Source organism: Muscardinus avellanarius, assembly GCF_963383645.1.
Source record: "Muscardinus avellanarius genome assembly, chromosome: 18".
Taxonomy (NCBI): Eukaryota; Metazoa; Chordata; class Mammalia; order Rodentia; family Gliridae; genus Muscardinus; species Muscardinus avellanarius.
The window spans coordinates 36,528,481-36,552,767 of record NC_137804.1 but is presented as its reverse complement, the minus strand read 5'-3'; the positions used below and the strand labels follow the sequence as shown (position 1 = coordinate 36,552,767).

At 45.7% G+C, this 24,287-nt stretch overlaps 1 protein-coding gene across 16 annotated transcripts in view; it reads left to right on the top strand.

Moving 5' to 3' along the window:
• The window catches only part of CADPS (calcium dependent secretion activator), a gene marked incomplete at both ends in the record, with an annotated part of 501,631 nt that overhangs the window by 297,807 nt on the left and 179,537 nt on the right, over positions 1-24,287 (top strand). For all 16 annotated transcript variants that reach the window (XM_080714889.1, XM_080714888.1, XM_080714885.1 and 13 more), the window contains 2 exons: positions 4,420-4,559; positions 20,065-20,131. In XM_080714889.1, the coding sequence (XP_080571015.1) occupies positions 4,420-4,559; positions 20,065-20,131 (207 nt within the window). The remainder of the gene's footprint in view (positions 1-4,419; positions 4,560-20,064; positions 20,132-24,287) is intronic.

Here is a 24,287-nt window from a genome sequence, read left to right as displayed (position 1 = left end):
TTATACTTCACAAAAGGCATGAGAGAGTCCTGTTTCCCCACACTCAAGCCAACCCTGCAATATTATCAAACTTTTACTCATTAGATGTGATGGCAGGGATGTCATATCCCATCCATAGCACTGTGTAGAGAGCAAACAGAAATATAAACAGACAAAAACTGATAACCTCACAAAGCTTAGGGGCACAATATAAACGCCAGAAATGTTGTAAGTGCTCTGTGTAAGAAAGGAGACCTGTGAAGAAGACAAGGGGGAGAACGGTCTATAGGACGGGGGCCCCTACCCCGGACTCAGAGAGGAAAAGAGATAGCGCCTCTGTCACGCAGGTCAGCCGGGTGAAGACTGGGGAGGGTGGTCCCAGCGGGCCTGCTGCGGGCCCAGGTGAGCAGGAGGACCTGGCGCCAGCTGGAGTGCAGCCTGCTGCAGGGGTCGAGGCTGCCACTTGGGCCTTCCCACATCAAAGCACAGCACACATGGGTCTTGACTGATGACGGAGTGCTCCATTAGCGGGCTGGAATGTGCAGATGAGGTGTCTGGTCTGCCCGGGGCTTATGTGCAGCAGCAAGGACCCCCATCACTCAGTGGGGCTGACACACAGAGGCGTGGGCAGCCCTGGGGGTGGGGAGGGGAGGGTGGGCATGAAGGTGGAAGAGGCCAGCGATGACCTCATCTCCCTGCCCACTTTGGAGTGGAGGCCTCCCAGGGAGTGACCACAAGGAAGGGGAGAAGTCTCTGCACAACGGCCATTAATGAGCTGTGGCCATTTGTGATGTGAATGGACACCATATTGTGGGTGGGAAATGCGCCCAGAATCCATATGGCAAAAGGCTCGTTAACGAGCTCTGGGCGCCCAGCTTGCCGCTCCTGCCGTGACTTTGCCAAGTGGGCAGGAGCAGAAGGGAGCCAGGGACCTTTCCTGCTGCCCTGGGGCCTGAGCTGGGGTTCTTCTACCCGCCCTCCACTTCCCTGATTCCCAGCACATCCCATCCCGGCCTCTCTGAAGCCAAACCAGCTCAGGGCAGAGGCCCAGCTGCAGTGAGATCCAAAAGTGTGCAGCCTTGGGACATGGAAGTGATACGGGGTGACACATAAGAATCCCTTGAAGGAAGATGACAGTGGTGACACGTGCCTATAGTCCCAGTGATGGAAGCCGAGATAGGAGGATCGCAAGTTCAAGGCCAGCCTCAGATCAGCAAGACCCGCAGCAACTTAGCGAGGCCCTGTTTACAAATAAACAAACAAACAAACAGGGCTAGGGATGTGGCCTGAAGATAGAACATCCCTGGGTTTTATCCCCAGTACAAAAATAAAAAATAAAAAAAGGAATTCCTGAGGGAAGGAAGCAATCTCCTTTGCCCAGTGACATCCTGAACTACTTCAGCATCTGTCCTGGGACATGTCAGCATGTCCTGGTTTGCTAGTGCCATTGGGTAAATTTAAATATTTTATGACATAGTTTTGACTAAATTAACCTTCACAAAGTGAGCAGAGGATTACAATCAGAGAGTTCTGACTCGGAGGTAACACTAGTGAGACAAGCTGGGCGAACAAGAAAACACGAGTGTGGACATCTGACCTGCCGCAGGAAGGAGCTCTGGCACTATCAGGAGGTAGAAGCAGCATGGTGTGGTCAGGAAGGCTGCCGGGCAGGGTGCATGGGACCGTCTAGAAGACTGCTGGAACTATGGATTAGCAACCAATGTCACTAACAATGTACCTTGCCATATATATGAGCTGAGAAGAGTGCCTGGCCAGGACAACCAGTCAGAACAGCACCCCCCAGTCCCCACAGGGACTGGTTCCAGGACCCCCTGCGAACACAGAGACCCTCAGATGTGCACGTCCCTTATGTAAAATTGCATTTGCTTATCTACTCATGCTTCTGTGTACCATTTTTTTAATTGGGGCTTGAACCCAGGGCATTCTACCTCTATGCTACACCCTCGCCCTTTTTATTTTTTACTTTGCAGTGGTCTCAGGTGCTGAGCCTTTTTATTTTTTACTGTGCAGTGGTCTCAGGTGCTGAGGCTAGCCTCCAAACCATGATCATCTTGTCTCAGCCTCCCAAGTTTTGGGATAATACATGTGTACCATCATACCTGGCTCCACCTCTAAATGACCTATTATTGAATAAAATGTAAATTCTCTATACATTTTTATTATTCTGTGTTATTTAGGGGATGTATGTGTGTGGGAGGGGCTTAATAGGGGATTAAACTCAGAGGCCTTCTACCTCTGCTCTACACCCCCAGCCTTTTTTTAATTTTTATTTTGAAACAGGGTCTTCTTAGATTCCTAAGTCTCGCTAAGTTGCGAGGCTTTCTTGAACCTGTGATCCTCCTGTCTCAGCCTCCCAAATACTGGAATTGTAGGCATGCAGCACTGAGCTTGTCTTGAATAATGATTTTTTAAAGTCTGTACATGTTCAGTACACACATTATTTCTCCCAAATATTTTCTGTCTTCATTTGGTCGGATCCATCCGTGTGAAACCCATACATAGAGAGGGCCCAGTAGACTGGAAAATATGGAAGTTTTTCTTAATCTTTAACCTATCTTTTTGAACTTCTGTATTTTGTATATTTTATATGTGTAAGAAGGTAGTATTTTAATAGTTAATAGACGAATATAAAGTGGCAGCACAGCAGTATTGAGCTAATCGCCCAAATGAGGTGAAACGTGATCAAAAATCTTTGGCAGTAACTGGTTCAAAACTTCAGGCCCTCTTCTGTTTCGCCCACATCATCAAACATTGGGAAGGCTGGAATGTTTTATTTAGCAAGAATATATAAGTTTTCTTTCATCGTACAATGGGAAGTCAGTAGAAAAAAAGGTCAGGCCCAGAATAAAAAGGAAGAAACTCAAAACAAATGAGGTGTGTTAATGTGGGACCAAATTCAGCTGGGGGTGGTGGTATGCACCTTTAATCCCAAAGCCGTGGGACGCTAGGCAAGAGGGTCCTAAGTTCAAGGCCAGCCTGGACAGCTTAGAGAGACCTGAAAATAAAATGTAAAAAGGGCTGTGGATATGGCTTGGTGGTAGAGCACTTGCCCAGCACGCATGAGGTCCTGGGTTTGATTCCCAGTACCAGAGAGTGGGCTGGGTTTTTTGTTTGTTTGTTTTGTATTGTTTCTGTCAGTCTCCTGCTCTTCTCGGAGTTCTTACCCATCCAGAGGGAAAGCCATGTGCGTCCACCCTCCAGACATGGGCCACACCTGACTCTGACATCACACCCGTCACCGAGGCTCTCTCCACTGGAGAAAGAGGCCCAGGAACGCAGCCCATCCCCCACACCCAGAGGAAATCGATGCTTTGCGAATGGCCAGTGCAGTGCGCAGCAAGCCGGGACACGTGCCCTCACAGAAGTGACACCAAGCAAACCTAGCTTTGTCAGACTGATATTCAGTCCATGTTCCTCTAGCTCGGGGGATCTGCTCCCCGCGTGCATGCCCCGCAGCTGCCGTGTGGCTTCCAAGCACTTGTGCATTGCGTAGTGAGAAAGTGGGTTGCCCAGGTTGCTCACTCCCCACATCTGAGACAGTGGGCGCTGCGGCAGGAGACCCAGATCTCAGAGCAGATCCCTCTCCAAGTGAGCCTCCTCCCAAGCCAGAGCCAGGCTAGGTACTGGGTGACCAGATGTCCGGTCCAGGCGAACCGACAGATCTGTGGCCCTGAGCACATCTCCTCCTCTGTGGCTCACATTTCTCACCCCTGATGAAGCCCTTTCTGCTGCAGGCTTTGAAGAATTTCTCCTCTTACTTTTTTCTTGGTACATCATGATTACTACATAATTGTAGGTTTCATAGTGATACAGCCATGTGTGCTCATGTTGTTGGTCTGTTTCCTTTCCTGGACCTCCTCTTTCTTTCCTCTCCTCCCTTCTTCCCTGATCCCCTCTACCACTTTGAAACAGTGAAATAAATCCTAAAGAAGGGAAAATGGGCACAGTGGCTTGGGAGGCTGAAGATCACAGGTTTGAGGCCAGCCTCCCCAACTTAGTGAGACCTAAAATAGAAAGGGCTAGAGGTGTAGCTCGGGGATAGAACACCCCTGGGTCCAAGCCCCAGGACCAAAAAATAAAAAATAAAAAGAGTCTTAAAGGAATAGAAGACCATAATGCCATCTTATTTGGTGATGATGTGAATGCTGTTCTCTGCTCAGGTTTCCTTAGGACTTCTGGACCTAGAAAAGTCAAAGTAGAATCACAGAAATTGTGATCCAAACTTAGCCGGGAAGAGAGAAGGGAGCAAGATAGCGCCACTTCTTTGCTCAGCAGGCTGCCTGGGCTGAGCCAGCCCAGAGGAGATGCGGTCTGGGCTGCGCCATGGCTCAGCATCAGCACCTCTCATCCACAGACACTTGCTCATGATGATGCTTCTGTTTTCTGGCTAACTAATACATTTGTCCTTTTTCTGCACAGGTTATTCTCCATCCCACCCCAAACAGCCCCAAACAGTCCGAGTGGCACAAAATGACAGTCTCCAAAAACTGCCCTGATCAAGATCTCAAAATCAAACTTGCAGTCCGGATGGATAAGCCACAGAACATGAAGCATTCTGGGTGAGTGCAGGGTCCCAAGTGGCCAGTCAGGACCCATGTCCATTCATTTCTTAAGACAAAAACTAGGTGGTAGCTCAGTGGGAGAGCGCTTGCCTAGCATGTGTGAGGCCCTGGGCTCAGCCCCCAGCACCATGAAAAATCAAGTAAAACAAAAACAAAACTGATCTTCAGAGGATCATGTAGAAGGAAGTAGAAAAGGTTCATGAGAGCTTATTAAAATATTTGACTCAATATCTATGAGCTTCCTCAATTCTTATGACTACTATATCTGCATCAACAGAGAATCATTTCCTATTTTGTCTCTAAGCGGATTTCCAGTACCAGTCAACTTTGCTGGAAGCGTCCTGGGTGTTCTGGTGTCTGATATTTTCACTTGCACACCTCACCAGAGGTCTAGAGGTATTCACACCGCAAAGCACTCACTCGCTCCTTGGTTGGCAACTGTCTCCCTGAGCTGCAAGCAGCTGCATGGCCACCTTCAAAGACCAATTCAAAAGCCAGGCATGGTGGTGCATGCCTGCAACCCAGTATGTGGGTGGCTGAGGCAGGAGGATCACAAGTTCAAGGCCAGCCTGGGCAATTTAGCCAAACACTATCTCAAAATAAAAAATACAAAGGGCTAGGGGTATAGCTCAATGATATAATGCAGAAGAAAGGAAGGAAAGAGGAAGGAAGGAAGGAAGGAAGGAAGGAAGGAAGGAAGGAAGGAAGGAAGGAGAAGAAAGGTTAAGGAAGGGAAGAGAGAAGATAAGCAAGACAGAAGGCTGAGGCAAGAGGATCATAAGTTCAAGGCCAGCCTTGGTAACTTAGGGAGACTTTATCCCAAATTAAAAAGTAAAATAAAGTAAAGGGCTGGTATTGCAGCTCAGAGGTAGAGTGTCCCTGGGTTCAATCCCTAGTACCAAAAAAAAAAAAAAATCAATTCATGTTGTAACTATCTGAGAGTGTAGCATACTATTTAAATAAATTACCCAAAATTGAAAATGTGTAATTATTTTATTTTCCTAAGTTTAAGAGGACCAGCCAAATAAATAATTGTGAGTAGGACAAAAAAAAAAAAAACAGCTAGAATATGGTTTTATTTGATAGAAAAAAACATTTATTTGTATAGAAAGTGCTTTTGTTTATTTGTTTGTCTGTTTATTGTGGTACTGGGTATTTATTATAGAACCCAGAGGCATTCTACCTCCAAGCCCTATTATTTTTATTTTTTTGTAAATCAGGGTCTTGCTAGGTTGATGGGAGCCTCACTACTTGCTGAAGCTGTCCTCAAACCTGTGATCTTCTTTTTTCTTTTTTTTTTTTTTTTTGGTGGTACTGGGGTTCCTGGAAGCCCTTCTATCTCCGGACTACGCTCCCAGACCTATTTTTACATTTTTATTTGGAAACAGGGTCTCCTAAGCCAGCACGGCTGGCTTCGAACCTTCGCGATCCTCCTGTCTCTGCCTCCCAAGCGCGGGGATTACAAGCGTGCGCCACCACGCCCGGCCAAACCTGTGATCTTCTTGTCTCCGCCTCCCAAGTACTAGGATTACAGTTTTGTACCACCACACCTACCTCTTGAAAGTGCTTATTGATGACTGAGTGTATGCTGAAATTGAAATGCTCAGACACACGTATATCAGAACACATGAGCCCTGCCGGGCGTGGTGGGGCACGCTTGTAATCCCCGCGCTTGGGAGGCGGAGACAGGAGGATCGCACAGGTTCATAGTCAGCCTCACTGGCTTAAGAGACCCTGTTTCCAAATAAATAAAAATATACAAAAAAAATAGGTCTGGGAGTGTAGCCCAGAGGTAGAAGGGCTTCCAGGAACCCCAGTACCACAAAAGAAAGAAAGAAAGAAAGAAAGAAAGAAAGAAAGAAAGAAAGAAAGAAAGAAAGAAAGAAGAAAACATGAGCCCTTACCGCTCCATAGAGCTCTGAATTGTGCCATGGAGCTCTGAATTTGGGACTGCCAAGCAGCTGAAGGAAATGGCTGCCTGTCAATTTTGCTGCAGGTGCCACTCACCAAACTGGCACTGTTCTGCTCAGCCCCTCTGGTCACTGGAAAGTCTCCTCAGTTCCCTTTAGAGTGAATGTGTTTAGGACAGGGCTTAAAGTGGTAGCACCACCATGAAAACTGATTGGCTGCATATACTGGAGGTTTGGAGAATTCAGAAAACCCGTATGAAGGCCTAGCTGTGGATTTATCAAGTTAAAGAGAAGCCAAAAGCTGGGCATGGTGGTGCACGCTTGTAATCCCAGCATTCAGGAGGCTGAGACCAGAGGATCGTGGTTCGCGGACAGCCTCAGCTACTTAGTGAGGCCCTCTGCAACTCAATGAGACCCGGTTTCAAAATCAAGAATAAAAAATAGGGCAGGGGTGTAGCTCGGAGGGCGAATGCCCCTGGGTTCCATCCCCAGACCCGCACAAAAAAGAAAAAAAAGCCCATGAGAAGTCTGGGAGGGTATGGCCAGGACAGGCAGTGGACACACCTATGGAGGAACAGACCATGGCCACGTGGGGTCAGAGAGTAGAGAGCAGGGTCCTAGGGAACAACTAAAGCCCTAGAGCCAGAGAAAGATAGATTCCTGCCAGTCAGGGCAGTCAAGCAGTGCAGGTACACAGGGCTCCGGAGAAGGCAAAGACTACTCAGGAACAGGAGACTGGGGATTGAACTCAAGCTTGGCCTGGCCTTGGAGAATTTGCCTTGCATTGTTTTGGGACCAAATTATCCCAGAGCCTGAGATGGGATGGTGGCCTGAGGAGGCTGTGGGGGAAGTTAGCCAGGCCCCAGGACACATGGGGTCCTTTTTCAGCTGTCCTTGGGGAAGTCCAGCTAGGTTTTCCCCCATTAAATTTGGCACCTCATGAACTGTTTCTGAGGTCAGCGCTTTTCTCTTTCTTATCAACTCCTGTATATATCCCAAAAATATTAATGGTATTTCTTCTCTCTCAATGATGAACAGCCAGCTGGGTTTGAGGTGCATACGTGTAATCCCAGTACGGATTGCAGGTTTGAGGATGCCGAGACAGGAGGATTGCAGGTTTGAGGTCAGCTTCAGCAGTATAGTGAGATTCTTAGCAAACTAGAAAGACTGTGTTTCCAAATAAAAATAAAAGAGTGTTGAAGGTATAGTTCGGAGGTAGAATGCCCTTGGGTTCAAACCCCAGTACCACACCAAAAATAAAGCCAAACAGTCTGCTTTAGGTCGAATGTGGTGATGCACGCTTGTAGTCCCCGCGCTTGGGAGGCGGAGACAGGAGGATCGCGCAGGTTCAAAGCCAGCTGCGCTGGTTTAAGAGACCCTGTTTCCAAAAATAAAAAAGTATAAAATAGGTCTGGGAGTGTAGCCCGGAGGTAGAAGGGCTTCCAGGAACCCCAGTACCACACACACAAAAAAAAGTCTGCTTTCAAGACAAAGGAGTTTAGAATTCTGTTAGCTTCCTATATTATTATACAAGGAAAACCCCTGTATCTTTAGCAAAATGCTGGCTCATAAGTACACTGTAAATACTTCTTATGGAAACCAGATCAAGACAGAGAGAAGAGAGAAAAAATCTAGGAGAAGGCCAACAGAAGAGAGGACCAGAGAAAGAGTTAAAATATGAATGAATGTGTCTGTCCTCGGGATGCTTTCTCTCACTTCCTGGAAGGCATCAGTGTCTCATCCCCCCCACCCCACCCCCTCACCCCACCCCCGCCCTCCGCTAAAGCTTCACCAACACGCCCATTGGTTCCCATGGCAACCACTCGACACAGGTATTATTTTCCCCCACTAGACAAATCCCAGTTTCATACACTCACTTCATTCACTCTGTCAAATACTGAACTAACTGATCTGGATTCAGAGATTTTTTTTTTCCTGTTGAATCATTTGCAAAAACCATTAACATATTTCAGGCTTCCTTGACCTGATGAATGACTGAAGAAATGTGCAGCTCACTCTGACAGGCGCCAGAACTATTTGTATCGCTACGCTGCCATTTAGAAATTACCCCTGCCAAGAAATAGACCAGCAGAGCCCAAAATAGCTCTAAAAAGTGAAAAATAACACAATCAGACCCAAGGTTGCCTATATCGGGGCAAACAACCTTAGCTGCAAAAGGTATTTATAACTCAGGAAAAATTAAAATATTGGTAAAAATCTTTTTTTTATTTAAACTTAAACTTGTCTTATTGGGTCTCATTGTATGATGAAGGATGATAAAAATATCAAAGCAATGTCACAGCTGAAAGAAAAGAGAGAAGGGGCAATCTTTAAGAGGATGACTAAGATTATTAGTCAAATCCACTTCATCACATGAAAGGGAAATCAGAATTATTATGAATTACTCCTTGTTGGTATGCACTGCCATTCGGAACGAGCCTTGTAAGTAGGGGAATGCCAATGGGAGGGACCAACGCTGCCTCTGGGGCCTTAAAGCATCAGTTCCTGGGCATAGCTGAGAAGTAGCAATTCCTAAGTGACTTTCTAATTTTGTGTCTTTTACCTCCGCATGCTGCTTTCAACTTTCAGAAGTACATTTACAGCCATCTCCTCATTTTACTGCTCACACAGACTCACAGGGATTAGGAATTATTCCCCCATCTTAACAGCCGGCTCTTCCCTTTGACCAGATGCCCAGACCCACAGCCTGGGCGTCACTGTTGGCATTTCTCATTCTTCCTCACAGAGCATGTCGCCCAGCGTGAGGTCTCTCTCAATCCACCTTCATGATAAACCCAGATGCAGCAGCTCATCACCCTTCTGCTCTCCCCAGGCTCCCGGTTTCTGTGGGATCCAGCCTTGTGAGCTGTTTCCTGCTTCTCTCTTTGTCTTTGAAATAGCTATCTTTAAGCCGGGCGTGGTGGCACACGGTTGTAATCCCCGAGCTTGGGAGGCGGAGACAGGAGGATCGCGCTGGTTCGAAGCCAGCCTCGCTGGCTTAAGAGACTCTGTTTCCACATAAAAATGTTAAAAAATAGGTCTGGGAGTGTAGCCCATGGGAGTGTATCCCGGAGGTAGAAGGGCTTCCAGGAACCCCAGTACCACCAAAAAAAAAATAAAAATAAAAATATTAAAAAAAAAGAAAAAGAAATAGCTGTCTTTATCCCCCATGATAGTCTTTGCTCTGAGTTTTGTTTGTGTGACAGTAATAGGGTGACTCTAGCTTTCTAAAAAAAAAAATAATGTTAGTATGGTAAATCCTTTTTCTATCCTCTTATTTTTATCTCATGTCTATATAATTAAGGTGCATTTCTTGTAAGCACCATAGAGTTGGGTTCAGCTTTGTAAATTTAATCTGAACATCTGTACCTTTTTTTTGTACCTTTTAATCCTGATATTTAGCCTATTTACATTTAATGGGAATACTGATATAGTTAGTACACGCCCTCTGACGTAATTTGCTATATGCATACATCTTTATTTATTTTCTCTCTGTCCCATCTATGTTCCCTTTTCCCTCTTTTTTGCTTCCTCTTAAATTAACTGAATATTTTTATAGTTCCATCTTGCTGTCTTTATTGTGCTATTATTTCTTCATGCCACTCAAGCCCCAGCGTCTAGAATGGCATCTTTGGTATAACCACTTGCTAGCTCCGGGACCTCCTTTTGCTCAGCATGATATGGAGGTAGCAATAGCACTTATCTCACAGGACTGTGCTGAGGATTAGATGAGTGACTTTGTGAAGCATTGAGAACACGGTTTGATGTGTGGCGAGAGCCACTGCTGCACAGGAGCTGCTCTGGTGATGGCAGCCGTCGCTGTCATTTGCCCTCATCCTCATGCCCATGCTGCCTCCAGCAGGGCTGCTATGCCAGTGGCTGGGGCACCTGCAGCCTCCTCACCCTCCTTGTTCTCTTTCACTGTCCCAAGAGGGGAGGGAAGTGTCCCCGGAGGAACCAGGGTTCTTATCTCACTATGATTTCTCTTCTTATATAAGAATTTCTAACAAGGAAGAATACATGTAAGAGATCTGTTGTACCACATGGTGGTTGGTTAATAATCATATACTGTACAGCTGAAAATCACTAACAAAGTAGATTTTAAGTATTCTCACCACTAAAAAAGTAACAATGAGTAGGGAGGTAATCACAAGTTTATTAGCTTAATTTAACCGTTCTACAATATATATTTTATATTGGGGATTGACCCCAGGAGCATTCTGCCACTGACTGACACCCCCAGTCCTTTTTATTTTTTAATTTGAAACTTACTAAGTTTCTGAAGTCCTTACTCAGTTGTTGAGGCTGTCCTTGAACCTGTGATCCTCCTATCTCAGCCTCCCAAGTACTGGGATCACAGACGTACATCACCATATGTGGCTATATTTTTATTTTTTGATCCAAAATAAATTTAAAAGATAAAAAACATGAAGTTGTGAAAAAGAATTGACGAAAATAAAAGTAAAACAGAAAAAAGGTGCTGTTTTATAACCCCTTGTGAGATACCAGGCACCAACATACACCAGGTACATGAGGACAGGAGGAGGCAAAGGCCTTCTTCCCAGGACCAGCCGCATTCTCCTCCTGAACCAGAGTATCAGCAACACCAGCAAGTGGCCCCAGGTTCCCTCAAGACAAAGTGCTAGCCTGCCTCTGTTTCACGTCTTCCTCAACCATCTTCCCCCCGTAAGTGCCCAGGAGCAGATGCTTCCGGAAAATGGCCTTTTCCATGCACTTGATAATGCTCATGCCCAGGCATCCTGGGAGAAGACACACAGTAACAATTTCCGCCAAGAGTAGTTATTAAGCCTCAACCACACGCACATCTGGTACTAAGCACAGGGAGTACTTAGACTATATTATTCACTCGTTAAATTTGGAAGTACCACATGAGGGTAGACTTTCCCTTTTTTTTTCGATACAAATGAAAAGTTAAAAGCATTGTCGTGTCTTGCCCCACCAAATCGTTCCATGGCAGAGGGACAAAGAAGCCAGGAGGTCTTCCATGAGCCAGTGGCTTTGGGGGATTCCTGGGACATAAGATCAACCCAGCCCAAAACCCTTTCTCTTTTCAGGCCTTTCTAGCTGGTCTCTCACATGTCTTCAGCAATGGCAGAGATGCCAGATACCCATTGGCATGGGCTTTATAAATTGCTGCAAGAAAGGAGAGATTGGGGCTGATCATGATGATACATGCCAATGATCCCAGCACTTTGGAGGCTGAGACAGAAGGATCACAGTTCAAGGCCAGCCTCAGCAACTTAGCAAGATCCTTACCACTTAGTGAGAGGCTGTGTCAAAACAAAAAATAAAATAGATCTAGGGTATAGCTTAGAGGCAAAATGCCCCTGGGTTCAATCCTCAGTATGGAAGGAAGGAAGGAAGGAAGGAAGGAAGGAAGGAAGGAAGGAAATAAATCATGATTCAAAATACTACCCAGAGCTCCAAAACCAGACATGCATACTTTATTTCCCAGAAGAAATGCACCCAAAAGCTGAATATAAATTCAAGTAAAAAATACAAAATGAACCCTTTGTAGAATTGGTCACTGCATATCCTTTCTGCTAGGACCACTCTTTCTGCTACTAACAACTCTAAGGCCTGACATCTCCAAAAGGGTGACTGCGCTAAACACTGGACACACACCCTCTCTGTATATCCTCACAGCAACCCTGTGGCAGTACATATCATGTCATTCCCATCTGACAGCAGAGGAAATGGAGGCATGGGGCAGCTGAGCCAAAGGAGGGTTGATGACAGGGACAGATTTTCCACTTGGATATTTCCACCCTGGCTAGAGATAAAACCAGGAGGCTCTCCTGCTGGAATGCTGATGTATCTATTCCTAAGTTCATATTTCCATATCTTGGGACAGACTAAAGACAGAGCTGGGGAGAGGCAGGCCCACCCAGGTAGATCAGTCTGTACTAAAAGAAGCAAGGAAGAGGAGGAGAAAGGAGGGGGGAAGAAGAAACTCTCTAAAACACACAAAGTACTTAAACATATCAAAGTCAACCACTAAGCCAAGCAAGGGAAGGAGGGACGGGGAGGGAATGGGGTGGGAATGGGGTAGGGGTTAAATCAGCGATGTGTACATGTATGTAAACACACAAGTTCTTTACCCCGATATGATGTATGAATATAATGCACCAATAAAAAAAATTTAAAAAAGAAGCAAGGAAGAGGAGCCACCATGTGCCTCCAACCACAGCACCCCATCTGCTCCAGGTCCTACACAGTGTTCACTGCGTAGGCTTCAACATGAGAAAACAGAGCCAGTGCTGACCAGACAGAAACGGTGCATCGCAGCCCTCACTGCTTGGTCTTGACATCTTCTGGCATGTGCCATACTAGCAATGAATTATAAGGAAAACCTCAGAGAGAAAGCCCACCTCATGCCAACCAAATAATACTTCTGAGGGAGAATTGTCTGTTTTCCTCTGATCCCACCAGGTTTTCCTTCCAGAATTCTTGGACTGCAAATTCTCTCTGTATTCACATTTTTCAAGTTTAAATGTATTGCTGGGAATTGCCGGACATGGTGGTGCACGCTTATAATCCCAGTGTTTGGGAAGCTGAGACAGGAGGATCATGGTTCACAGACAGCCTCAGCTACTTAGTGAGGCTTTCTGCAACTCAGTGAAACCCTGTTTCTAAATAAAGAATAAAAAACAAAATAAAGAATAAAAAATAGGGCTGGGGGTGTAGCTCAGAGGTAGAATGCCCCTGGGTTCCTTCCCTAGTACCTCAAAAAATATTTTATTTTTGCCAGGCACGGTGTACCTGGCAAAAATAATAAAGTACCTATAATCTCTGTACTTTGGAGGTTGAGACAGGAGGATCCCAGGTTCTAGGCAAGCCTAGATGTAGTCTTGCTACATTGGTGTAGCAAGACTACATTACTCTCATCAACCTAGCAAGACTCTGTTTCAAAATAAAAAAATAAACAGAACAAGGCATAACTTGGTTCAGTCCCTAGTACTACATTTCTTTTTATTTTTAACTAATATATAAAAACATAAAAATTATACAAATTTAGAAGATACCATGTGATGTTTCAGTAGTTGTATACATCATATGTGTTAGTCAGTTTTTCAACCCTGTAACCAAAATACCCAACATACACAACTTGGCTCACAGTTCCAGAGGTTTCAGTCCATGGTCGGCTGACTCATAGCTCTGGGCCTGAGGTGAAGCGGAGCATCATGGAGGAAGGGCCTGGTAAAAGAGAGCTGCTCCACTCATGGCAACCAGGAAGCAGAGAGAGAGGAAGGGGCCAGGGACAAGATACCCTCAGAGATCTATCTCCTCCAACCATTCCTACCTACTTATACTTTTCACCACCTCCCAGTAGTACATTTGTTCGGAAAGGAAGCACCATCACAGGACACACACTCATAGGGAGAAGGAGTGGGGTGCTAGAGAGTGATGATTCTTTTCAGGGTCTCAGACTCCTCCTTCTCCTCTTCCTCCCCTTCTTCCTCCTCCTTCTCCTTTTTTGGTACTGGAAATTGAACCCAGAGGCAATCTACCTCTGAGCTACATCTCTAGCCCTATTTTTTCCTGGCCTCACTAAGCTTCTGAAGGACTTTGCTTTCAACTTGTACTCTTCCTGTCTCAGCCTCCCATGTACTAGGATTACTGGCATGAGCCACCACACTTGGCTTCAGGCTCTTCTTTTTAAAGAAAACCCTGTAAAGAGTGACCATGAGAAGTGGGATGAGATCAGCCTGGTGAGCACCGCTCTCTTAATCATGGAACACAGGGCAGGTCATGGTGATCTGGTCGTAGGATCTCTGGGTTGATATTATCTAGTCAATAGATTTTGCTTGGAACATGCCCTTAACATAAGTCTTTCAATATTTCCCCTTGGCTTTTTTTAGTCTAAAGAAAAATACATCATGTAAACTAGCGTTGTGCTTAGGCATTAATCACATAGACTCTTAAGACTCTAGGATTCAAGAGCTTCTTCTAAATTTAGGCCTAGAGGAAAATAGAGGTGGGGAGTGAAGGAGAGAACAATCATGGAGCTTCTGTGTTTGGAAGTTACAGCTTCTTACCCTTCCCTTGCTCTTTTTTTCTATTTATCAAGCACCCTCTATCCTTTCTCAGCATGAGACTCTTACCACCTTGCTAGTCATTACCAAAGCTGCAAACATTTTTTTGTCCATTTTCCTAATTTGATATTTATGTTATCTACTTCCCTATATATAAAAGTATAAAGAAATTCTTTTAATATATAGTTATTGTTTGCTGCTCATGAAGATCCTTTTCTTCTTGGACACAGAGGTATTTCACCACGAGGCTGACATTGATGGCCCTTGAGCCTCTTGCCATGGCTCAAGAAGTGTACCTCACCAGCACTACCTAACCCTCATGGTGACCCTGTGAGCAGGGTACCATTGCTGCTCTTGTTCTACAGAGCTCCAAGAGGTGAAGCACCTTCCCTGCATCTCAGGGTAACTGGCAGAATTAGAGCTGGAAAACCACACTCAGCATGCCAATAGCCCTCTCTCCGAAGTCCTGGCCAAGCCTCCCTTTCAAGTCTATTTCTGCCATGAATATGCTAATATACTAATTTCCAGACGGTTAAGAACACTGGCCAGGATGGCTAGGTGTCCCACTAACAGCACTGATGACCAAGTTGGGATTGGCACCAGCACAGGCTGGCAAACTCTCCCACTGTCTGGCCATACCTACTGCCTCAGCCTCGCTCCAGTCTCATCCGCTGTCACCCCACTGCCTCATCTTCCCTCCTCTCCCCATTTTCTGTCTTTCCACCTCTAGTAGGATCTCCACCTAACAGCCAGTGTGATCATCTGTCTCCGTCGACATTCCCACTGCTATACCCCAAAGCAACCGACCACACAACGTTGAGGATGGAAGGCGATTTGCTCACAGTTTGGGAGTTTTGGGACTTCAGTCTATGTGAGGCCAGGGTCTGTGAAGCTTAGGGATGGTGGCAGGAGGCAGAGAGGAGAGAGCAGGGCTCTGCTCTCATATCACAGGGACCAGAAGCGAAGAGAGCAGCAAACAAGGGGATTCAAAGACATTACACAGTCCCCAAGGCCACACCCCAGGGACACCCTCCGCCAGCCCCACCCCACTGGCCAGGTAACCACCAAGGCCATGGTAAGTCCATCACGACGGGTTTACCTATTGATGAGATAACAACCTCATGACTTAATTATCTCAACCCTGAACATTAAAACATGAGCTCTTCAGGGGATATTCTGTCTCTATGATCTTACATAGAAATAGAATTATTTTTCACACGCACCCTGCTTTACTTCCTGTTTTATTCTTGTCCCTATTTAGCACGAGTGTGTTGATGACCTGATTTATTTTTCCTCTGTGTGTGTGTGTGTGTGTGTTGACCCAGGAGCATCATCCCTAACTCTGAGCTACATTCCTAGTCCTTTTTAAAAATTTTTTTACTTAGAAACAGAGTCTCACAAAGTTGCTGAGAGCCTCACTAAGTTGCTGAGACCGGCTTCAAACCTGTAATCTTCCTGTCTCTGCCTCTCATGTACTGGAGTTTCAGGCGTGCATCACCACGCCCAGCTGGCTTTTCCTTCTTGAAGATCAGTCCAGCTGCTGTGTAAGGAGTGGACCACAGGGGTAAGAGTAGGGAGACCAGAAAGAGGGCTCTGTCATGGTCCAGGTGGGGATAATGCTCACTTACCTGGGAAGGACCCAAGGGGAAAGAGCCAAGAGAGAGGTGTTTGGGGAGAAAAACTCAAAGGACTTGGTGAGTGATGCTTTGTATGTTTTGTGCAATGTTTTAAAACCGCATCAAAATATTTATAAAGATTACTCAGGCCGGGCATGGTGGCGCATGCTTGTAATGTCCACGCTTGGGAGGCGGAGACAGGAGGATCGCGCTGTTTCGGAGCCAGCCTCTCTGGCTTAAGAGACCCTGTTTCCACATAAAAAAATTTAAAAAATAGGTCTGGTAGTGTAGCCCGTGGGAGTGTATCCCAGAGGTAGAAGGGCTTCCCGGAACCCCAGTACCACCAAAAAAAAAAAAAAAAAGATTACTTAGGTTCCTCAAAAGCATGACACTCAATTTTTGTGAAGCTTTGATGCTAATTTCAATATTATGAACAGAAAGGGGGAGAGCAGCGTGGGATCCAAGGGAAATGCACTGGGTACCATGTACATGTGCATTTCTAGCACACTCAGCCTCACTACACCAATACAGTCATTGTTGTTGTTGTTGTTGTTGTTGTTGTTGTTGTTGTTTTGGTGGTACTGGGGTTCATGGAAACCCTTCTACCTTCTGGCTACACTCCCAGACCTATTTTATACTTTTTATTTGGAAACAAGGTCTCTTAAGCCAGCATGGCTGGCTTCGAACCTGCATGATCCTCCTTTCTCCACCTCCCAAGCACAGGGATTACAAGCGTGCGTCACCTGCCCGGCTAAAATCATAGTTTTTAAAAACGATCTAGAGCTGGCCAGGTGTAGTGGCACACGCTTGTAATCCCCGCGCTTGGGAGGCAGAGACAGGAGGATCGCGCTGGTTCGAAGCCAGGCGTGTGCGCTGGCTTAAGAGACCCTGTTTCCAAATAAAAATACAAAATAGGTGTCTGGGAGTGGAGCCCGGAGGTAGAAGGGCTTCCAGGAACCCCAGTACCACACACACAAAAAAAAAGATCTAGAGCTGGGAATGGTGGCACACACCTGTAATTTCAGAACTTGGGAGGCTGAGACAGGAGGATCACAGATTCCAGAACACTCTTAGCAAATTGGTGAGATTCTACAACCTAGTAAGATCTTGTTTCCAATAATAATAACAATAATAATTATTATTATTACTATTATTATTATAAAAAGGGCTAGAGGTATAGTTTAGAAGTAGGATGCCCCTGTGTTCAATCCCTGGTATCACACACACACACAGCTCTAGGAATTAGAAAAAATCAACTGAAATATATCAAGTATCTGTCCACCACTTGCCACCTTTCACAAGGTCCTATACTAAACATGTGGAAAGGTGAGCCAGGCTGCCTGCCCACCTGTGCAAGCACCTGGTTCCAGTGGGAATGTCGTAAGAGCAGGATTGCCCACCCAGCCCAGGCACCAAGGTGAGGGTTGATCTAGAGAGAATGTGAGCTCAAGAAGCAGCAAGGAGTCTCCAGGCAAATGGTGCAAAGCTAGGCAGGTGTGTGACCACACTGTATGGTCAGGAACCACAGATAATCCAGTTGTGGAAGTTGAGTCTGGAGAGGAGGGAGGGGTAGAAGAAAGAGAGGCTAAGGCCAGGGCAAGATGCTGGACTTTGTGCCCTAGGATAAAGTGTCCCACCAACAGTACACAAGACCATCTTGATGATACACAGACAAGCATGCATTAGATAATTAAGTATGTATTTTGATGGGCACCAAGTTATTAGTATATTAGTTTAGCAAACCTACGATATAAAGTTTTCTTTAAAGGTGAATTTGTATATGTTGATTCGTTGTAAAGAAAAATATCAAATCATATGGACAGGCGTGGGGCACACCAGAAGGCCAGCAGCCAGAGTGGGCCCCGGGAAGGCCGGGAGCACTGCTGGAGGAGCCTGGGCAGGGAGATGGCGTGAGAGAATTCGCAGGTGGCAGGACCTGTCTCCTGAGGATGCAGTTGTCTACCCGAAACTAATTATGAGATTTATCCCTGGTTGTCCATGGAAGCAAAAACATGGGCAGGGGCTGGAGTAGTGGAGGTTGGAAGTGGATGCCTGAACAGGGGGAGGAACCTTCCAGAAGGTTAAAATCCCATTGCCTCTGGCAAGTGAGGAAGAAGGATGAGGAAGCAGAGGGATGCCAGTGACCCCTGGGCTTCCGGCTCAAAGGCCTGAGTACATTATTTGGCTTCAGACACACCTGGGGGCTTTAAAATATGTCAACGTAAAAAGTGTGTTGAGGTGTATCCTTCACTGTATTCTAACGAAGATTCTGCCTGCTGCCGGATGACATGAAAATGTAGAAGTTGTCCAGTTGGTTTGTGTTAGCAGAAAAGCCAGTGGGGACTGGAGAATGCGAGTGTGTTCAGTGTCACTAGATCTCCCCCCACCCTTGTTCCCGGGGTCTGAGAAGGGCCGGCCTGCTCCCGCATCCCCTCCAGTTCAGCGTGGCCATGGGGATAAGTCATGAAGTATTAGAGACACTGATCTTAAGATCGCAGGCTGCTCTAAGCTATACCTCTCTGGTTTTATTCTCTGTGTGTGTGTGCGTGTGTGTGCGTGTGTGTGTGTGCGTGCGTGTGTGTGTGTGCGTGTGTGTGTGCGTGTCTGCGTGTGCACGTGTGTGCGTGTGTGTGTGTGCGTGTGTGTGTGCGTGTGTGTGTGTGCGTGTGTGTGTGCGTGTCTGTGTGTGTGTGTGCGTGTGTGTGTGTGCGTGTGTGTGTGTGTGTGTGTGTAGTACTAGGCTAGGAGTCGAACCCAGGGGCAGTCTAGCTTTGACCTACACCCGTAGTTCTTATGCTTTTTATTTTGAAACAGGGCCTCAGTACGTGGCTGAGGCTGCATCCAACCTGCGATCCTCCTGTCTAGGCCTCCTGAGTACTAGGATCACAGGCATGCACCACTACACCCAGCTATATGCCCCTATAGTTTTTAATTTTCCTTTTTCATTTCATTTTCCTGTATAAAGGTTAATTTCCATGAGCAGAAGAGCATTTGGAGAAGGGAGGAGGGAGGAAGGAAGACTCTGTTCACTTGGAATTTCTTCCCTTTGAGATTCCTACATTTGACAGAATTAGAAGAAAAACCAGGGGAAGTTTTCCTGAATAAAACTTGACAAAGGGGGGAAGAATTGAAGCTATAAGAGTTTATGCTCCTTCCTCCCTCCTCTCCTCCTCACATCTCTCCTCCTCCTCCTCCTCTTCCTTTCCCTCCTCTTCCTCATCCTTCCTCCCCTCCTCACTTCTTCCCCTCCTCCTCCTCTTCTCCCTCCTCCTCCTCCTCTTTCTCCTCCTCCTCCTTCTTCTTCTCTTCCTCTTCCTCTTTCTCTTCTTCCTCTGTCTTTCAGAAATTTCTCTACTTGAAAGACATTTAGCAAGCTGGGCATGGTGATGGACACTTGTAATCCTAGTACTTGGGAGGCTGAGACAGGAGGATCCCAGGTTCCTGGCCAGCCTCAGATACTTAATGAGGTCCTCTGAAACTTAATGAGACCCTGTTTCAGTAAGTTTAGTGAAAATAAACTAAGTTTATTTTTTTCTTTTTATTTTTTACTTTTTATTTTCACTAAGTTTAGTGAAAATAAAGAATAAAAATAGGGTTGTGGGTATAGTTTGGAGGTAGAATTCAATCCTCAGTTCTGAAAAAAAAAAAAACTTAGCACATAAACATACTCTCTCTCCAAGTGATATTTTCCAAGGAGCTTTCTGTAATCACTGGAAATCGAGGTCATGTTTGATATACTCAGTTCCTCGGGTAGGTGGAAGTGAACCCTGCCTGAACCTCCCTGTCCTCCACTGAATCTCCCAAACCTGCATTCTGTTCTGGAGCCGGGGCAGGAGGGCCGGGCTTCCAGGAGAGGGGAAGCGTGTTAGGAAGGCACCCACTCTCGCTCTGACACAGCTCCCTCCTCTTCTCTCCATAGGTATTTATGGGCCATTGGTAAGAACGTCTGGAAGAGATGGAAGAAGAGGTTTTTTGTGTTGGTGCAGGTAACTTTTTAACTCTGTTTGCACTAAAGTTGTGCGAGGATGAATGGATGCTTTTAATTAAGGGAGAGCTAACATACACCACTGAAGTTCGAGCACATAGCTTAGTGAATTTATGTAAACACTTGGAGGAAGATAAAGAGCATATTCCTGTACCTAGAGTCCTCCTCTTCTTCTCTTTTTTTTGTATTATTTTAACATTTAAAATTAATGCATATGCAGTATTTTTTAATTCTAACAATACAGAAATGTAAATGATAGGTTCCCTACCAGAGATGGAGGACCCCGGGAGGGAGAAGGCATATGACTGATTAGATGTTATCTTTAAGTAACTTGGTATTTCTAAGGACCTCAAGGTAGGCATGATGAAAAAAAAGTCTGAATTTAGTTGCACTTTTTGCATCTATTTTATTATTGAATATATTTCATTTTGAACTACCTGCGGAGGAGTGCACAACTCTCCAGGTGCCTATAGAAGCCTCATGCAACTTCTCATACCCATGTCGGAGAGAACATTTTTTTCCAAATAACTCTTTTCATAAACCAAAGCCAACCAGAATCTTCCTATTGTTCAGCAACTTGCTTTCTTCACAAAAATCATTTTGAATGTTTTTCCACATTTGAACATAGTGCTCTGGCTCCCTTACTCATAGAATTTTCCCTTTTTGATGGGCTTCCGGGCTGATATGGGTTAACAGTGCTGCATAAATATCTGTAAATAAATAGATACAGATATAAATGCAGATACTGATATTAACAATGCATCATATTATAGAATAATATCTTGGCTCTCTTGAGTGTTTCTAAAAATATTTTTCCAGAAATAGTAATAGCATGCTTTTAAAAAGGCTTCCTCTTTTTTTAACTTGTTTGTTTTTGCATCAGGGTTTTTCAGTTACAAAGGAATTTATCACTGCCTCTTTCTAAGTTACAGGCTCCACCAGAGCATTTACACTATAATTCAATTTGTAAAATTTTAGTGTAAGTTGTCACAAAGAGAGTCAACTTGTAATTTAGTGACTAATTGGGTTAGTGCTTTTTGGTTTACTTGACTATTTTACTTGTTGCTCTGAGCACCACCAGTTCTGACATCTCACTATAAAGCAGCTCTCGCTTAGATTAAATGACCTTGAAAGTTTCATCAACCTTGAGCCTCCAAGACTACTCTATCTCTAGGCTTCCTCGAGTCTCTGTTGTGCCACCAAGGCAACATGCTGCTCTCTGTGTGTGAGTGAGAGGTAGCCTTGGCTTTCATTATTGTTATAGGGTGAAATAGAACCTTAAATTAGACAGAAGCAAAATTTGTAATGATGCTGAGCCCACAAAATCACCCATGGCTAAACAATGGAAGACAGCCATCCTAAGGTACTTTTCTGAACGCTGTCAGCTGACCAACATTTATTGAGTACCCACTTTGTACACTAAGAGGTCATAGAAGAAAAAAAACTATGAGATCTGGCCTCTCCCTTCTGGAATGGTATCTGTTTGAGTTCTTTAAATACAAATAGCAGATATAATAGACTCTGCAAATTAAGATCAAATAAAGAAAGAGAAGAAGAAAGTGAGAGGAAGAGGGAGGGAGAAATTAATTCATTGGAAGGCTCAGAAGTGGGTCATATGATCCTTGAAAAGGCTGGGTGACTGATCTGATTCTTGTAAAATACAGGGACCAGCATAGTTCCAGAAATCTGGGTATCACCAATGCAGCCCCAGGACAAATGGGCTCTGGCCTGCAACACTCCACTGGAGGGACCAATTTCAGAGAGAATTGGATTGGTCTAGCATGGGTCACATACCCAACCTTTAGCAGGAGAAAGAGGTTAGATTGTGACCATCCCACAGGGGCTGTCTCCAGTACAAAACCAGAAGGAGAAATGGACAGTGGGCAGGCAAAACCACTGGTGCCCACTTTTAAGAGAACATCGTATAAATGGTGAAGCCAAGCTGCATGGTGGGTGATTCTTGTTCCTCAGAGCTTCCGGTGGCTTGTGTCACCGCTCCTCTTGGGAGCACGCCTGGCCTCCCCTGGAGATCCTGCTGCCGCAAGCCCAGTTTGCTTCTGATTCATCTTTGCACCCCTCCCTCTTTCCCCAACACACCTGTACATGTTCCGGAGCCCAAGCAAGCATGGGTATTCGGGAATAGTCTGTGAGAAAAGAAGACAATGGAAGAGAAAGAGGAACCTAAGTGGCCGGGACAGCTTCCCCAGGCAGCAACGCGATCCTCCTCCAGGCCTTGGCTTACTTCTCCCCATGCCCGGCTCTGAGGCAGCCAGCGAAGCTTCCCCTGGGCACCTTGGAGTCTGAAACCTGAGAATCTCTGAAATGATGGAGGACTTAGAAGAAGCAGCTGACTTCTTGCTTAGGAAGAGACTTTAGAGGGGAGAAACTCTTGAGGGAAAAAAGCAAGAGTTTCCTCTTCCAGAAATATCAGTGAAGCCTGTTTGTACAATATGTGCTCAACTAAAAAGGAGGCTGGGTTTTTGTTTTTTTTTTTAGGTGGTGCAGCTGCAATACAGATGTTTTAGGCCTGTGTACAGAGCCTCCCTTCCAAGGGAAGATGAGAATCACACAGTAGCTAAAAAGCAAGCTGTGTGCTCGCTTCTGAAAATCATAAAAGGGCATAGACCATCTGAGGTTCTGCAGTTTTCCTAGAAAGTTAAGAGAGATGAATTTCGGGCGTTTTCAAGATTGTTCCCACTTTTGGGACTCCCCTTGAAGAGCCACTGAGTTGGATTGGGTGCCTCTATCCCCCAAATTAAACCTGTGTCAGATCCCTCCCTCAGCAGCCTCAGTGACCTGCAGAAGTGACATCGCAGCCCCAAGCTGACAGGGAACCAGGGGAGAACTGAGGTCTTCTGTTTTCATGCCTGTCGCCCTCGCTGCAGCAATGCCCAGACACAATTTTGGTGGCCCGCCTGGAAAACACTGCATTCGTTTCGGATTCTTCTCATGGTGGTCCCAAAGAGAGGCACTTTAGCACAACGATAAAGAGAACTCACTCCCCCGAAAGAGCTCAGTGCCAACAGAGCTGCAGGGGACCCGTTCAGGGATACCCATCCTGGCCGAACTCAGAGGAGGCAAAAATGTCCCAGGTTGTTTGTCAAAAGGACAGCAGTCCAGGCGGTGAGGGTGGTGCCCAGAGCTACCTGCAGCATGCAATGCACTGGTGACTTCCAGTTTCCTTGACACTGGAACTCAAAATACAAACGTGAAACCAGGAGTCCCAAGCTGATCAAGTTTGCTGAATGCTGCTGGGTGTGAGGGGGCACACCTGTAAACCTGGTACTTGGAAGGCTGAGACAGGAGGATCACAGGTTTGAGGCCAGCCTCAGCAACTTTGGGAGACTGTTTTAAAATAAAGAAAAATAATAAAAATGGCTGGGGGTTTAGCTCAGAGATAGAATACCCCTGAATTTAAACCCTACTACCAAAAAAAAAAAAAAAAAAAGGAAGACTGAGAGGGTGGAGAAGGGAGCAGACTCAAAAAAAAAAACAAAACAAAAACCAAAAAAACTCCCCTCACTCCCAGGGCAGCCTGAGCAGCAGCTCCACAGAGAACAGTATGAAGCCGAGGGAAGGAAATGGTACCGCCCGAAGGACTTTCTGAACTGTTCCCCTCCGTTCAGACATGAATGTACTTTATACAGAGGTGGCAACGTGTACTTGCTAACATAACTGTGAATGTTTGAATGCAAGGGAAATTGGAAATGCTAAGAGGAAGAGAGGACATCTAATAGCAGTATCCCCAGAAGCCATCCCCCTGTCCTGCCAGCACACACAGGGCTTCCTGTCTGTGACTCAGAGCTATAGAAATTCTCGTTAAGTGAGATCTCCTAGTGCTACTACCTGTGGGAGCCAAATGATGACTGGTAAAAGGCCTCTCTACTAGCCAGGGGCAAAGGACACTCTCAGAGGGGATTGACCCAAGGCTGTAATTCTTGTTTTTAAGAATGGGGTCAAAAACTATTATGGACATGGCCAGAGTCCACGTTATCCACTAAGGGAACAGAACAGTTCCTGGGGCTTTCTGGGCCAGAGACGGAAAAATCCTGAGAGGTTGTCCTCCGGCTGAGGCCTGGACCACCTGCCTGGGGTGGGGTTTTGGGGTTTCTTTTGTTTTTGTTTTTGTTTTTGCTTTATGGTACTTCAGATTGAAC